This window comes from Mustela erminea, chromosome 3 (assembly GCF_009829155.1).
Source record: "Mustela erminea isolate mMusErm1 chromosome 3, mMusErm1.Pri, whole genome shotgun sequence".
Classification (NCBI taxonomy): domain Eukaryota; kingdom Metazoa; phylum Chordata; class Mammalia; order Carnivora; family Mustelidae; genus Mustela; species Mustela erminea.
Genome location: NC_045616.1, coordinates 88,244,012 through 88,261,704, shown reverse-complemented (window position 1 = coordinate 88,261,704; position 17,693 = coordinate 88,244,012). Strand labels below are relative to the sequence as shown.

Sequence of the window (17,693 nt, the reverse complement as noted above, 5' to 3'; positions counted from 1 at the left end):
CAATCACATGGTCTTCTGACTGAGCCAACCAGGAGCCCCTGTGATTTCCATTTTCCTCGTGCAGTACAGATTATTAATATATCAGCTATTTATGGTGGAAATATAAAAAAAAATTTCCATTAATAAAGGGACCTGAAGTCAGCAGTTTATGTAATTTATAGGAGGTAAGCCATGCTCCTCTGCTGGCCTGGCAAAGTTCTTGTCTTTTTCTGGACTTCAAGGTAGAAAAGGTTCTGGCTAAGGAGCATATTAGACTTACCTTGGTGTTATTTTAGGGAAGATACAACTTTGCTACCTATCTGTTGGGTCTCTTGGGGGACTTTTGAAGGCTGTTGGGATATTTTTATACCTGAATTTCTGAGGACCTGAGACACTTTGCTATAGCACTGGGTTGGGAGCTGTTCTTGCTGTAAGGCGTGAGCTTTATGGGATGTGAAGTTGTAAATGGGATAGATGAGGGAGATAGTCAGTTCCTAAAAACTAGAAGGAACCTCAGATTGGCTTAATTCCTTTTTTTTTTTTTAACATATGGAAAAACTAAGGCCCAATAAGGGGAACAAAATCACATTTTGTAGCCATTACCACGAAAGGACAAGTTTTTTCTACTGTCTGCACTATGAAGATTGAAGTGAGGGAGCATCCCCCCAATACTGCTTCATATTACAAATCAAAAGTTAATTTTATTTTATCCTGTAAGAAACTTGCTAACCTGACTTTATTTCTAAAAACGTAAGAGACAGTTGGTGTGTGAGCAGTGATCATGTTCTGGATAGGTTTGATAATTGGAGAAAGTAGATGGGAAAGCGGAAGGGACACAGAAGTATTTGTTGAGCTCTGCATTCATTACCTGAGTTTTCAAAACACCCTCGTGCGCTGAGATAATGGTATTCTCATTTTACAGAAGACTAACCAGGTAGACATGAAGCAACCCAAATCCACACAGGTGCTGAATAGCAAAGTTGGGATTCAGGCCTAGTTCCAGCACCTTGTTTTATCTAATCCATATGGTATTCTGGGAGAATTGGGTGTATTCATTAACATCACCTTGTAACGTTCTGTATTTTAGAGGAGAGCAGCAAAGCAGAGTATCTCATTTCCTAGGCTCCAGAGAAGAAAAACCAGCCCTTCTTTCTATTTTTTGTCTTTCTCGAATACCCTGTTACCCCACACTGTTGACAAGCATATTCTTTCCCTATAACTTCATACAAAGTTGGATTGCATTCAAGGGAGTTTACCGAAGATATTCGATGGTTTAGAAAGCCTTTGATTTTTGTCCTGTTCTAAACCGGAATCCCAGAATCAAGTCCTGCATCAGGCTCCCTCCTCAGCAGGGAGTCTGCTTCTCCCTCTGACCTTTCTCCTCTCATGGTCTCTCTCTCTCATTCTCTTTCTCGCAAATAAATAAATAAATAAATAAATAAAATCTTTATTTAAAAAGTATGCTCTGTAAACTAATTGACATTGACGAATTTTTTTTTTTTCTTTTTGCTCACGTCGTGGCTGTATTGACTTGTAATTCTTGTATCACATGATTCCGTTTTCTTAGTACATTGACAGAGTTTTGGACACCCAATCTCAGATCATTGTCATGACCCTAAACAGAAACCCAGTACCCATTTGCAGTGTGACTTAATTACTTTATTTTGGAAAGAAAGCCTCACAAATATCTTCTTTTGATGGGTGCCTGAAACAGTTTTTCAGTCTCTTTTGTGATCTGATTGTAAATATGGGGAGAGAGTGACTTGCCCAACACTCCAGAGACATTAAAGAGGTTTTTTTTTTTTAAGATTTTATTTATTTGACAGAGACATAGCGAGAGAGGGAACACAAGCAGGGAGAGTGGGAGAGGGAGAAGCAGGCTTCCTGCAGAGCAGAGCCTGATGCAGGGCTTGATCCCAGGACCCTGGAATCATGGATGTGAAGGCAGACGCCTAACGACTGAGCCACCCAGGTGTCCCCTTTAAAGAATTCTTGATTCTTTTTATTTATTTTTTAAAACTTAGTATCTCAAATCATTCTTAGTCTCATATTCCTTTTAGAGAGGATCATTCAGCAGAAGCCGGAGGACCTTGTTTTTAGCTAATGACTTACTAATATATTTGTTCATAGTTTCATGAGTAGAGAAAATACAAAGGTTTTAGACCACCATACAGTATATTTCTGACTTTTTTTTTTTTAATTACTAACACTGTTAGCTGTGAAATTAAAGATTTGTCATTATGGCTTTGAGCTAAAACAGATTAGCATAGATGTATGTGTACTTAATTTGCTTTCTTCCACTTATTTGTTGTCATTTGGCCTGATTTTAGTTTGGAATGATATGTTAGCTGTAGAACGCATGAGGCTTTTGAAGAGGAACCTGTGTGGGAGTGAGAATTTAGGAGAGGTTTTGGTGAAAGAGGGATTAGAGTTGGTGAAAACTTGGATTAGTACAGTGAGGTTAAGTGATTAAAATTAAATTTAAAATTATCTACAACATTTATCCATTTGATTGTAAGGTAATTATTAAAGAATTTTGATTCATTTTAGAAAGACTATAATTTTAAGAATTTAAGTTCACTTGTTGGCCTAATCTGGGCCTTTTCTTCTGCCTACAGTTTTATTTACCCCAGGTTAACTCTCTTTTTCATTTCCACTAACAGCTGCTTTTGAGTTTATTTCACTCTCCCCCAACCCTCACTTCCTTTTCCACCCCGCTCAATTTTTAGGATAGCCTCACTCACTGCTTCGGAACAAATGAGATTATCCAACAGTGCTGAGCTTCATACTGCCTGGAAGCCAGCCTCTTGCTACCTCTGCTTTTTCACTTATCTGAGGGTCCAAGAACCTTCTTTCCCCCTTTCATGGCTTTGTGTGTTCTATGATCCAGAATCTTCATTCTTCACTTCCATGTCTTCCATGTCTATTAGTCTTCCTCTCCCTCTTCATCTATCTGTAATTCCAATAGTGATAGTAGTATGGGAGTGCAGGCACTGTTAGAAGCACTTTACTGAACATTTGTCTTTATCTCTACAGCAACTGTAAGTAGGTATAGACAATCCTGCTTTTGCATGGTTCCAGTATGTACAAATTTCATTTACACAGTATAGTTAAATAATACCAGTCCTTTGAGATGCTTTGTTGGCTCATTCAGTTTAGCATCCTATGCTTGATACTGGCCAGGTAATGATCTGTGGGGGGGGGGTGAGATTGAGCCCCACGTGGGGCTCTGCACTTAGCATGGAGTCTACTTAGAATTCTCTCTCCCTCTCCATATGCCCTTACCCTGCTAGTACTCTCTTTCTCTAAAATAAAATCTTAAAAAAAAACCCCAAAAACCAATCCTCCACCAACGTGGTTCCAAATTTAGTTACCATGGTAACTAAACTGTGAGTGAACGCATGAAAAACGGACTTGGTTGCTAGCTCTTAAGGGAACAAGCTACTACATAAATAATAATGTGCATTATGCTCACTGAGCAGTCATGTCCCTTTTTTCAAAGTCTCTTGGTAATTGGTGACTGTGCAACTGTGTAGTTCATTCTGTCTTTGGTTGTGTTTCCTCCTTATCTCCCAGTGATAAACCCAACATGAACCCTTTTACAAACAGGAATCTTTGAAAGAACAAATTTGCTAACAAAGATGAAACTGCAGCAAAGAAACAAAGTGATATGGGTGCCTGGGTGGCTCAGTCATTAAGCATCGCCTTTGGCTCAAGTCATGATCCTAGAGTCCTGGGATCGAGCCCCACATTGGGTTCCCTGCTCAGCGGGAGGCCTGCTTCTCTCTCTTCCACTCTGCCTACTTGTGTTCCTGCTCTCCCTGTTTCTCTGTCAGGTAAATTAAAAAAAAAAAAAAAAAAGATAAACTTGGGGTTTAAATTTGAATAGAATGTAAATTAAGACTATGCAGCCATCAAAAGAAATGAAATCATGCCATTTGCGACAATGTGGACAGAACTAGGGGGTATTATGCTGAGTGAAATAAGTCAGTCAGAGAAATAAAATGATCTCCCTGATACGAGGAAGTTGAGTGGCAAAGTGGGGAGTTTGGGGGGTAGGGAAGGAAAAAATGAAACAAGATGGGATTTGGTTGGAGACAAACCATAAGAGACTCTTAATCTCACAAAACAAATTCAGGGTTGGGGTGGGGAGAGGGGGGTTGGGGAAGGGTGGTTTGGTTATGGACTGTGAGGAAGGTATGTGCTATGGTGAGTGCTGTGAAGTGTGTAAGCCTGGCAATTCACAGACCTGTACCCCTGGGGCTAATAATATATGTTAATAAAAAATAAAAAATTAAAAAAAATAATGTTAAATTAAGTTAAAGAAGAAATAGTTGACTGAATGTGTTGACATCACTGCTGTTTGAAGAGACTCTTAGGGGCAGGCACCTAAGTAGTACAGTTCCTTAAGCAGGAGACTCTTGGTTTTAGCTCAAGCTCTGATCTCTGGGTCCTGAGATTGAGCCCCATGTGGGGCTCAGCACAGAATCCACTTGAGATTCTTTCCCTCCTCCTCCTCTGCCCCCCACTTGCATAGTCACATGTGACTTCTCTCTTTCATATAAATAAATAGAAAAATCTAAGTTAAGCAGCTGCCTTTTTGGTTCAGGTCATGATCTCAAGGTTCTGGGATCCAGCCCTGCATGCTTGCTTGCTTCTCCCTCTCCCTCTGCTCCTCCTGCTCATGTTCTTTCTCTCTCTCTCTGGCTCTCTCTAAAATAAGTAAATACAAATCTTAAAAAAAAAAAGAGAGAGAGACTTAAAGAAAAAAGATTTTCTCTACCTCTCCTTCTGCCCCTCCCCCTGCTCTCCCTTCCCAAAATAAAAAATCTTTTTTATAAAAAGAAAGAGACTCTAAATGTACAGTCAGAGGAACTTAGTGAAAGCAGAGTTACTGACACACAGGAAGAAAGTGGTTGTGACAAAAAGGATGATGATGTCCAAGAGGAAGTGGTGTCTTCAAAACCTTTACACTAAAGGAACTTTTGAAGATACTTCTTTTTCTTTTTCTTTCTTTCTTTCTTTTTTTTTTTTTTTTTTTTTTAAGATTTTGTTTATTTGACAGAGAGAGAGGAGGAAGCAGGCTCCCTTTCGAGCAGAGAGCCCGATGCGGGACTTGATCCCAGGACCCTGAAATCATGACCTGAGCCAAAGGCAGAGGCTTAACCCACTGAGCCACCCAGGCGCCCTTGAAGATACTTCTTGACATTGAAAGTGCAAATAGTAAAATGTTGGAAGGTGATCCAGATTTAGAAAGCAGTAGGACAATTTGCCTAATAGTAGAAGAGATGCATTGTTTGTATCCCAAGTTAAATGCTGAAGAAGGCAAGTGTTGTTTAAAAATGACTTTGGGGGGTACCTAGCCCATTTGGTTAGGCTTCTGCCTTCGGCTCAAGTCATGATCTCAGGGTCCTGGGGTTGGGCCCTGTGTGGGACTCCCTGCCCAGTGTTGAGTCTGCTTCTCCCTCTCTCAAAGTCTTTTTGGGAAAAAAACAAAACAAAACAAAACAAAAAAACCACAAAACTACTTTGGAATAGTTCTCTTACAAAGAAAAAAACACTAATTCTCGTTGTTAATAATGTTTTGAATTAAAATGTATTAAATAAATATTAATTGTACTATTTTCATTTACCTGGGTATTTATAATTAGTAGTAAAGGAGCTTTTAACATTTTGTCAAAAAATGTTAAAGATTATAGGATAATCATAATTTTCCCATATAGTACGATTACTTTGCAGTGTTACAGCTTGCGTGATCACTTTTGTGGATCTCTACTACTATGCAAAGTGAGGATTACCTATATTATCTCTGTTTTATAGTTGTCGGAAAGTGAGACCTGTTTAGTGGTGAAGCTACAGTTTCTATCTGTGTGACATCTAATTTTATGATCCTATTCTTTCCCATAATACTGCTGTCCATACACACACATACATACATACATACACCTGGAAAAAAAATTTCTTTAATAGGCCCTTGACTTGTCCTACTGGTTGCAGACCAGATTCTTCAAAGAGCGGTCTTGTTTTGCCTGTTTCACCTCCCGCAGAGTTGCTCTTCCTCATTCTTCCTTGCCAGCTGCAGTAGTGTCCCTGGCTTTCCAGGATCATTTTAGTGTGCATCTGTCCCAGGTCCTTTGAGTTGGTGTTCCCTCTGCTTGGAGTGATTTTGTAAGATAGATTGTCCTGTTCTTCATTTTTTAAGACACTCCTCAAGTGGTGCCTTTTCAGTGAGGCTTGCCTTGATCCCCCTATTTTAAGTGATACATTATATCCCCACTCTCCTTGTCCTTTCTGTCACTGCGGCGCCCTCTCACAAGTACTTCTGGTTTACCAGCTATGTAACTGACATGATTATGTTTCTCATCTTCCCCTCCTGTTAGAATATAAGCTCTCTGGAGGCAGGGATTTTTGTCTGGTTAGTTAATTAATCTATTATTTTTAAAGAGTTTTTTTTTGTTTTAGAGAGAAAGACAGCATCCACACATAGGGGGTAGGAGCAGAGGGAGAGGGACAAGCAGACTCGCGCTGAGTGAAGAGCTCTATGTGGGGCTCGATAAGGGCTCAACACCACAACCCTGTGATCACCACCTGAGCCGAAATCAAGAGTTGGACGCTCAACTGACTGAGCCACCCAGACACCCCTGGTTAGTTAATTTCTCTTCTAAGTGGTTAGAATGGTGCCCAGCTCCTAGAAGGTGTTCAGTAAACACTTGTTACAAGAAGGCATTAATTAATGCTCTTAAAGCTGGTTGTTGAACAGATGGATGCTCACGAAACACAATGAATCCCATTTCTCTGTCTTACCTAGTTTTAATTAATAATAATTTCTGCCAACCCTGTATTGTTTCCTAGTGCAAGGTAATGAATGATACATTTTAGATATCTTACCTGATTTGTCCCTCACAGCAAAATATTGTCTATACTTTGGGAAGAGAAAACAGTCAGTGGAGTCCAGTCACATAGCTGATAGGTGGGAAAACCAAAACGTAGGCTTATCTCCAACTCCGAGGCCTGTGTTCTTTCAGGTCACTGCATTTGATACTCTTTATCTCTTTATTTATTGAGCCATAATTCACTTTCCATAATACTTACTCTTTTAAAGTGTACAGTTGAGTGGTTTTTAGTATATTTACAAGGTTGTGCAGCCATCACCTCTATGTAGTTCCAGAACATTTTCATTACTCCAGAGAGAACCCCCAAACCTATTAGCAGTTAGTCCTCTTTCTTTCTGCCCCATCCGCTGGCAACCACTAGCTTGGTTCTGTCTCTGGATTTACTTATTATGGACATTACACATAAATGGAATAATGCAGTATGTGGCCTTTTGGGACTGACTTCTTTCACATGGCATATGCTTAGAAGATTCATTCATGTAGCGTATATTAGTACTTTGTTCCTTTTTATGCTTACCTGTCTTCATTGCACGGATATACCAATATACCACAGTTTCTCTTTCTTTCTTAGATTTTTTATTTGTTGAGGGAGTGAATGGCAGGCAGAGGGAGAAGGAGAAGCAGACTCCCCACTAAGCAGGGATCCTGATGTGGGGCTCTATCCCAGTGACCCTGGACTGAGATGAAGGCAGCTGCTTTAACTGACTGAGGCACCTAGGCACCTCATATCACAGTTACTTAACTATTCATTAGTGGATGGATGGATGTTTTGGTTGTTCTCACATTTCAGCTATTACGAGGAGTGCTTTTGTGTGAGCGTTTAGTGTAAGTTTTTGTGTAGACATTTGTTTTCAATTGTTAAAGGAATATACCTTCAAGTGGAATTAAATTGTTAAAGGAATATACCTTCAAGTGGAATTATTAGATCATACTGTAAGTCTATATTTAACCTTTTGAGGGACTGCTAGACTGTTTTTCAAAGTAACTGTATCATTTTACATTCCCACCAACTTTCTCCACCAGCATTTATTATTACCTGTCTTTTTAATTTTAGGCGTTCTAGTAGATAATGTTTTGTTATGCCTTGCCTTTATGGCTAATGAGGCTGAACACAGAATGTCTGTGTAATGCCTTTCTTTGCCTATTTTAAATTAGATTTTCTTTTTATTTAGAGTTCTTTTTATATTGTGTCTACCAGATCCTTATTACATAGTGGTTTTTAGAAATTTTCTCCTGTTCTTTTGGTCTTTTCACTTTCTTGATAGTGTCCTTCGAAGCACAAAACTTCCAAATTTTGATGATGCTGTTTTATCTTTCTTCTGTTAATTGTCCTTTTGGTGTCATGGCTTAGAAACGATTGTCTAATCATAGGCCATATAGACTTACGTTAATGTTTTCTTCTGAGTGTTGATAATTTTACCTCTTAAATTTAGGTTTCTATCTGTTCTGAAAATATATGGTGTGAGGTAGAGTCCAAGTTCATTCTTTTGCATTTGAGTATCCATTGTTCCAGAACTGTTTGTTTGAAACACAGTTTTTCCCCCATTGAATGTTCTTGGCAGCTTGTTGAAAATTAATTGACTGTATTTTTGGTTTCTAGATTCTGTTCCGTTGATCTGTATGTATGCATTTGATTTTTTTTTTTTTTTTTTTTTTTGGTCTTGTCACCGTGGTTCTCTTAGTTTCTTTTGTCCAGTAGTCTTTGTCCCCTACTCCTAATTCCACAGTCTCAGGGAACACTTTTTTTTTTTTTTTTTTTTTTAATCTTCATATAGTTGCTTTTGCCCTTGCCTCCATCTTACTACAATCCTAGCTTGAAACCTTTAAGTCACCTTTCATGCTTTCTTTTTCTTCACTCTTTTTTTTTTTTTTTTTAAGATTTTATTTATTTATTTGACAGAGAGAGTGATCACAAGTAGGCAGAGAGGCAGACAGAGAGGAGGAAGCAGGCTCCCTGCTGAGCAGAGAGCCTGATATGGGGCTCGATCCCAGGACCCCGAGATCATGACCTGAGCCGAAGGCAGAGGCTTTAACCCACTGAGCCACCCAGCCGCCCCCTTTTTCCTCACTCTTTATAATCAGAGGTGGTTGTATCATTTGACCCCTCTTTTTATAATCTATCTCTGTTCTTTCCTGAGCTCTCACTGTGGCTTTCAGACTCATCTATGTGGTCAGATTTATTTTATTTTATTTTATTTATTAAAGATTTTATTTATCAGAGAGAGGTAGAGAGAGATCATGAGCAGGGGGGAGGGGTAGAGGTAGAAGCATACTCCCCACTGAGCAAGGAGCCCAATGTGGGACTCCATCCCAGGATCCTGGGATCATGACCTGAGCTGAAGGCAGACATTTAATTGACTGAGCCACTCAAGCTCCTGGTCAGATTTATTTTATGTGCTTTTGTTGGGTCAATCCTGTGTATGTATGACTTTCACTTCCTTCTTTCACTCAGGAATTCTTTGTACCCTGTCCGTGGCTTTTCCGTGCCCATCTTCTGTTCTTTCTATACAGGTCCATCACTGCCTACTTAGACTGGAGGACTGTGCCTCCAAATATGCCTTCTTTTTTTTTTTTTTAATTTTTTATAAACATATATTTTTATCCCCAGGGGTACAGGTCTGTGAATCGCCAGGTTTACACACTTCACAGCACTCACCAAAGCACATACCCTCCCCAGTGTCCATAACCCCACCCCCCTTCTCCTAATCCCCCTCCCCCCAGCAACCCTCATTTTGTTTTGTGAGATTAAGAGTCACTTTTGGTTTGTCTCCCTCCCAATCCCATCTTGTTTCATTTATTCTTCTCCTACCCACCTAAGCCCCCATGTTGCATCACCACTTCCTCATATCAGGGAGATCATATGATAGTTGTCTTTTTCCGCTTGACTTATTTTGCTAAGCATGATACGCTCTAGTTCCATCCACGTTGTCGCAAATGGCAAGATTTCATTTCTTTTGATGGCTGCATAGTATTCCATTGTGTATATATACCACATCTTCTTTATCCATTCATCTCTTTTTTTTTTTTTTTAAGATTTTATTTATTTATTTGACAGAGATCACAAGCAGGCAGAGAGGCAGGCAGAGAGAGAGGAGGAAGCAGGCTCCTTGTAGAGCAGAGAGCCGGATGTGGGACTCGATCCCAGGACTCTGAGATCATGACGTGAGCCAAAGGCAGCGGCTTAACCCACTGAGCCACCAGGCGCCCCTATCCATTCATCTCTTGATGGACATCTAGGTTCTTTCCATAGTTTGGCTATTGTGGACATTGCTGCTATAAACATTCGGGTGCACGTGTCCCTTCGGATCACTACGTTTGTATCTTTAGGTAAATACCCAGTAGTGCAATTGCTGGGTCATAGGGCAGTTCTATTTTCAACATTTTGAGGAACCTCCATGCTGTTTTCCAGAGCGGTTGCACCAGCTTGCATTCCCACCAACAGTGTAGGAGGGTTCCCCTTTCTCCGCATCCTCACCAGCATCTGTCATTTCCTGACTTGTTGATTTTAGCCTCCAAATATGCCTTCTTACTGTTTATCTCAACTTGATAAGTGGTTCTAACAGCATAACATTGGCATTACAAAACCTTGCTCTCCCATTTACTGTCAGGTAATTGTGATTAGTTACCTCATTTGTAAGGAAGGGCCAGTACAACCTGCTTCCTAGGTAACTCATAGGATTAAATAAAATACATAGAGTGCCATAGAGTGGACATTTAATAAATTTTGGATGCTATTATGTTGCTGTTCCTTTTACTTGAGATGCTAACTCCCTTAATTTTTTTTTTAATATTATTTATTTATTTGACACAGAGAGAGATCACAAGTAGGCAAAGAGGCAGGCAGCTCTAGAGAGAGGGGGCAGCTGGCCCCCTGCTGAGCAAAGAGCCTGATGCTGGGCTCCATCCCAGGACCCTGAGATCTCGACTTGAGCCGAAGGCAGAGGCTTAACCCACTGAGCCACCCAGGTGCCCCAACTCCCTTAATTCTAATGCCAAAAATTCTTCCTGTCCTTTCAGAGTAGAGTCACTTTCAGAGTACCATATTTCCCATAAAACTGTTGCTGGCATTTCACTACTTCTTCAGACCGTTTGTTAGTGCTTTCTGCTTTGAAACTCTGTGTACTTTTGTCTTTTGTACAGCTCTTGTGTTAAAATGCCACGTAATTTCTGTGTGATCACATTCTTCTTTTTCTGGATTATAAACCACTTGAAAACAGATAATCTTGTTCTTTGTATCCCCAGCAGTGGATTGGTTTTTGTCTGTACTAAGCTCTCAATACATAGGTGAAATTCTTTTTATTGGTTAAGGCCAATATCTCTTATTTAATATTAATATTTAATGTACATTTTTTTTCTGCAAGGCTTTTGAGACAAATTCTTCATGAGTAAATAGTTTTTCCTATCCCACAGCACCTTGTCCACAAGGCTGTTATAATTCTGATTGCATTGTAATACTCCCTGATTTGTGAGCCCTTTGAGTCCAGGCCCTTTGTCTTAATCAGCCTTTAATTGTTTGCTTGTCTGCCCCCCCCCACCAGACTTCCATGAGAAGATGGGCTGTTTCCTGTGTGCTCTATCATTGACACCTAGTTCAGACTTTGATATATAGTGGGTACGCAAATATTTGTTGAGTAAATAGATGAAAGAATGAGCTCATTTTAGTATCCTACAATAACGTTTTTTAAAATTTATTTATTTTAAAAATTCATTATTTTTAGAAGATATTTTTAAATTTATTTATTCGACAGAGAGAGGGGTCACAAGCAGAGAGGCAGGCAAAGAGAGAAGGGGAAGCAGGCTCCCCGCTGAGTAGAGTCTGATACAGGCCGATCCCACGACCCTGAGATCATGACCTGAGTTGAAGGCAGAGGCTTAACCCACTGAGCCACCCAGGCGCCCCTGTATTGTATATGTTGTTAGTGTAGTTTTTAAAATTATGGATATAGGGCATCTGGGTGGATCAGTGGGTTAAGCCTCTGCCTTCAGCTCAGGTCATGATCCCAGGGTCCTGGGATTGAACCCCATATTGGGCTCTCTGCTCAGCAGGGAGCCTGCTTCATCCTCTCTCTCTCTGCCTGCTTCTCTGCCTACTTGTGATTTCTGTCAAATAAATAAATAAAATCTTTAAAAAAATTATGGATATAATATCTCCTCATTATAGAAAATGTTTTTATAAGTGCAGAATAATGTAAAGAGTCAGATTATAACCTAGTGTAACTATTACTTGCCTTTGGATTCCAGTCTTTTCTCTCCCTTTTTTTAAAAACACGTTACATACATGTTTTGTTTTCTTTATGCTTATCGTTTCATCATAAATGTTAACATTTTTTCATATATATGTTAATATTTATATAGTAGTCAATTGTAGGATATAACAATTTACTTAACTAGGTGCATGTTGTGCATTTGAGCTGTTGTCATTGTTTTACTCTGAGGAAAACGAATGAGTCATTGACTCAGCTTTGTCTTCATATGCCAGTAAGTCTCTCTTGAGGTGGTTAATGTAGTGTGGAGGTCTTCCATAACAGTTGCTGTGTTTCTGTATCATTCTGTGGATATGAGGGTAGATCACATTAGATCCATTTTTTTCCCCCACTGAAATCCCTCCCACACCTTAGGATACATGTAATGCTCCTTTGAGGAAAGGAGTGTGTGGTTTTTTTTTTGTTTTTTTTTTTTTTTAAAGATTTTATTTGAGAGAGTACAAGTGGGGAGGAACAGAAGGAGAGAGAGCAGGAGAAGCAAACTCCCTGTTGCGCGGGGATCCCCAAGTGGGGCCTGATCTTGGGACCCTGAGATCATGACCTGAGCCGAAGGCAGAGACTTAACCAACTGAACCACCCAGGTGCCCCCCCTGAAAAGGAGTGTTTTTCAGGCTCTTTATGTATAGCACCAAAATCACTTTCCAGATACTATGTTTTCACCAGCAGTACATGAGGGTGCTTTTTAAAGTGATTGCTGTAAAACAAACAAAAGCAAACAAAACAATAAAAATGAGAGCCCTTAAATTCTGTGCATGAACTATACAAGGTGTGAGTTACTATTTTTTTTAAACGTAGACCAGTTATTTGGTTCATTCCTGATGGGTTTGTTTTTTCATGCTGTAAAACAGGTGATTTGATGAAGACTGCTGCAGGAGAGTTTGCAGATGATCCCTGCTCTTCTGTGAAGCGTGGCAACATGGTTCGGGCAGCTCGAGCTTTGCTCTCTGCTGTTACCCGGCTGCTTATTTTGGCTGACATGGCAGATGTCTACAAATTACTTGTTCAGCTGAAAGTTGTAAGTACAGGCCTGTGTCTGTAATTTGTTCTTTCCATCACAGTGAGGCTCTGCTGCCCATAGTTAATTCAGCATTCCTTAGAGTTTGTTTTGGTTTTGAACTTGTTTTACCTAAGTGGAGCAGGAATGTTTTCTTTAGTTTCCATTTTCAGCTCTTCTCGAAGTGTACCTCAGACTGGCTGTGCTATGAGCCTGTGTAGTCTTGATTTGTAGTGAAGAACTTGTAGCAAAAGTACTGTTTTGACTCCTTCCCTCTGCAGTAGTGATTAAGCATTTCCTTTTACTGGAGTTCCAGAGTTGAGAAACCAAGATGTGTTAAATTCTATCATTTTAGATAACAGTCAGTATAATCCTCCCATGTAGTAGTTGCTCATATATTTGAGGGCCATGTAAACTGAAGAGAAAGTTTAGAGTGCTATCCGAGTAGCAGTTAAAAGGAATAAAATAGTATAGATCTTTTTTTTTTTTTTTTTAATATTTTATTTATTTATTCGACAGAGAGAGACACAGAGAGAGAGGGAACACAAGCAAGGGGAGAGGGAGAGTGAGAGGGAGAAGCAGGCTTCCCACCAAGCAGGGAGCCCAATGAGAGCCTTGATCCCAGGACCCTGAGATCATGACCTAAGCCGAAGGCAGAGCTTAACGACTGAGCCACCCAGGTGCCCAGTATAGATCTTTTTTACATACAGATTTGTTTTGTTTAGAATTTTTCTTATTTAGAGTTATGTTTTATATAGGTAGAAGAAGGTATCTTGAAACTGAGGAATGCTGGCACTGAACAAGATTTAGGAATACAGTATAAAGCCCTAAAACCTGAAGTGGATAAACTGAACATTATGGCAGCCAAAAGACAACAGGTACAGTCATGATTTGGGTGTATATTAAAATTGTTTATATTATGATCTAGTGGGAAAAATCAATTTTACTTAAATTTTCTGAAGGTACCGATACCTCTCTCTGCCAGTTAAAACCTTTAACTTATGAAGTAAGTATCCTTTTAGTATTGTATTGTTAATAAACCTGTAATTAAGTTGCTTTCATGTTATGCTTCCATTTTAATTCTCATGAAAATCTTACTTTAAATAGCTTAGCAGTTTGCAGTTGTGTCTGGAGCGGTAATAAGGTCTTTGTTATGTGCCTTCAAGGATTAACTTGATTTGGTGGTAGAGTTAATTTCAGATATTTTTTTTTTTTAAAGATTTTTATTTATTTATTTGACCGACAGAGATCCAAGTAGGCAGAGAGGCAGGCAGAGAGAGAGGAGGAAGCAGGCTCCCTGCTGAGGAGAGAGCCCGATGCCATGCGGGGCTCGATCCCAGGACCCTGGGATCATGACCTGAGCTGAAGGCTGAGGCTTTAACTCACTGAGCCACTCAGGCGCCCCTAATTTCAGATTTTTAAAAAACCTTAAGCCCGTTGAAAATTAGTAGAATTACTTGATTATGAGAAACTAACCCCATTCTCTCCCCATATTTGGCCACTTTTAAGTATTTCTTATCATCCTTAGTAGTTTCCATTGTGTTATGAATTTGTGTTGTGTGGCATGTGGATCATTGTTCTCATTTTTCCAGGCTTTGCTAGCCCTTCGGAATTTTGGGACTTAGAGTGCTTTGAATGTGGTGTGTGCTGTAAGGGAGACACACGTGTCACCATCCAGTTTCTTAAAACTTTGTAGTTCTGATCAAGCTTGTGCTTTTTCAAAAGCCCTGAAAAGATCAGTTCTTTTCTTGTTTGCGATACCTGTTAGGATATTTCATGCTACATTTCACAGAAAACCCAGCTCCAAAACTGCTTGAACGCTGGGGGATTTATTTTCTCACCAATTAGAAGTCCCAAATTAGATGTGATTTTTGAGGTGATTATGGTTATAGATTATATGTCCTCAAGGATCCAGGGTTTTGATCTTTTCCAGCATTGCTGTGTTTTGTGTGCCCGGCACTGGATGGCTACAGAAGCTCTAGGCATGCTATTTGTACACATCACTATGTCCAGCAAGAAGAACAAAACTGTTTTCTTCCATATGTCTTTTTTTTTAATAAGCAAATGATCTAGAAGCCCCTAACAGATTTGCCCTAAATCTGAATCGTGTGACATACCCATTCTTCATTAATCATTAGTGGAGAGTAAAGTAGTTATATGTCATGAAGAGTCATGAAGACCTCCCTTCTACTGAGATTAGGGGGGAGGTATCCTTCTTGAGGACAGGACACCCAACAAGAGTTCTGATAGGCATGGGGAAAATGGAGTCAGTACTGTAAATGTCCCATATAGGCTGTCCTCAGCTTTGGAATCTTCTTAGTACCTTTCATTTGGTTATATTATACCAGTGTAAAACTTTACCCCACTGATTGAGAAGATATAAATAATGTACGTAAGGTATTTAATAAGGTTATTAAGCATATTTCAAGCTTAGGTTGTGATCAGACTGGATCTGCGCATATGAGATCCTGGTTTTACATATCCGTTATTTAATATTATGCATGATACTACACCTAGATTTGATGTGTTGCCTAAGTTATTTAGTTTCTGTGGGCTCATTATGTTTTTATCACTTATCCCCGTGTTGGCCTATGTCTCCATCACATAAATCACAAGTAAGTTTTTTCTTTTTGTTGGGCCTGATCGGTTCTGAGTATTTGTTCAGTAGTATAATTCTGTAAATATGACATGCTTGCCCAATTAGGTTCATAGTTTATTTTGCATAATGTTTATGATTTAAATTCTCATTTGAATATGTGAAGTAAATGTTAGTTATATTTAAAAAATAAAGTTTGGTGAACAGTTTCACTGTCTTAAAACTTAGTCTAATCTTTGTTTATGAAGACTTACTATTTGAGGAAAGTAAGAATGTTTAGACTGACACCATATTGGCTATCTTTGCAAAGTAGTAGAGTAAGTAAATTGATGATATTCTTGAGATAGAACATAATGATAGACCAGACTTTTGTATCCTATGGAAAAAACTTACTCAAAAGTAATGGTACTTGTAAGATTGGTGAATCACAGACCTAGACCCCTGAAGGGGCCTTTTTTTTTTTTAAAAAGTAATGGTGCCTGACTTTTTAATTCTGTGCGCCGTGAATACATGAAGACTTCCTTGAACATAAATCCCGAATGTACTAAAACACAAAATGAAACAAAATCCAGTAAATTTTAAATATTTCTGAAATAAGATGTCATTAAAATCTTGAAGTTACTACTTACTGGACGGTCTTATATTTGCCCCTCCATATCTCATTTCACCCTAACTCATCTTGTTCTCTGCCCCAGGAACCCAGCCTGTCTCGACTGCATCTAGGGCTCCTCTGCCCTCTAGGTCCTGTTTGGGTTTGGCCAGTGGGAACATCAGCAGAAGATCAGAGGGGATAGAAGGGTGAGGCTGGGGATTTATTCCCCTGGCTCCCCATCCTGCTTAATGATTATGGTGGCTAAAAGTCAGAGCCCCTTTCAGGTGGTATTCTCCATACACATTGCTGCCTGGTTTCTGGTAACTGCTGCCTCTGTCTCATCAGGCCTAAGTACTGTATCAGCCTTGTGGTTTCCATGTACTTTCTCTGTACTTTTTATGTTTTTACTTTTTTAAAGATTTTATTTATGTATTTTGAGAGACAGCAAGAGGGGACATTAGCAGGGGAAGTGGAAAGGGAGCAGGGAGCCTGCTGAGCAAGGAGCCCAACAAGGGTCTTGGTCTCAGGATCCTGGGATCATGACCTGATCTGAAGGCAGACGCTTAACCAACTGAGCCACCCAGGTGCCCCTCTTCATATCTTTTTAGCATAGTCCTTGAACCACGTTTGATTTACTCTTTTGTTTTTTGCTGGTGTCTTTTTTTTTTTTTCTTCAAGATTTTATTTATTTGCCAGAGAGAGAGAGTACACACAAGCAGGCAGAGAGGCAGGCAGAGGAAGCGAGAGAAGCAGGCTCCCCACCGAGCAAGGAGCCCGATGTGGGACTCAATCCGAAGACCCCAGGACCATGACCTGAGACGAAGGCAGCCGCTTAACCATCTGAGCCACCCAGGCATCCCTCTGCTGGTGTCTTAATTGATGCATGTTTCCATTTTAAAGTTTATCTTGGGTTTGTAGCATGTCCTGGTCATTTATAGTGTTCCTTGGGACTAATTCTTAAACCTTTAGCCTTAACCATCTGCAGTAGAATCCACTGAATAGGCCGGCTGTGGGCTCCTTTCTGACTCCTGATCATAAAATAGTCTTTTGTAGGACATGGGTCTAGGTGTGTATTCCTATAAACTAGTGATTTCCTTGGGAATTAAACAGCTGTTTGATCCTAAGTTCCCAGCCTGGCGGAAACTTCATTCTCCCTTTTAGAATTGCCCACTGGTCTCCTTCGGTAACTGGCAACATTTTTTCACAGTGTTTGTTTTCTGGCAGAATTCCTATACTGCTGTATGTTTAGCCCCCCTTGACTGTTTTCACCTTTAACTTTTTCTTCTTTTCTGAGGCATGGCAGTATTAATTTACCTTCTCGTCCAGGCTCTTAATCTTTGCAGATAGCCCCTAGTCCAGAAAAGGGGTATTTCCT

At 39.8% G+C, this 17,693-nt stretch overlaps 1 protein-coding gene across 3 annotated transcripts in view; it reads left to right on the top strand.

Moving 5' to 3' along the window:
* The window catches only part of CTNNA1 (catenin alpha 1), a 185,461-nt gene that overhangs the window by 47,373 nt on the left and 120,395 nt on the right, over nt 1-17,693 (top strand). For all 3 annotated transcript variants that reach the window (XM_032336573.1, XM_032336575.1, XM_032336574.1), the window contains exons 4-5: nt 12,985-13,151; nt 13,889-14,008. In XM_032336573.1, coding sequence (XP_032192464.1) covers nt 12,985-13,151; nt 13,889-14,008 — 287 coding nt within the window. The remainder of the gene's footprint in view (nt 1-12,984; nt 13,152-13,888; nt 14,009-17,693) is intronic.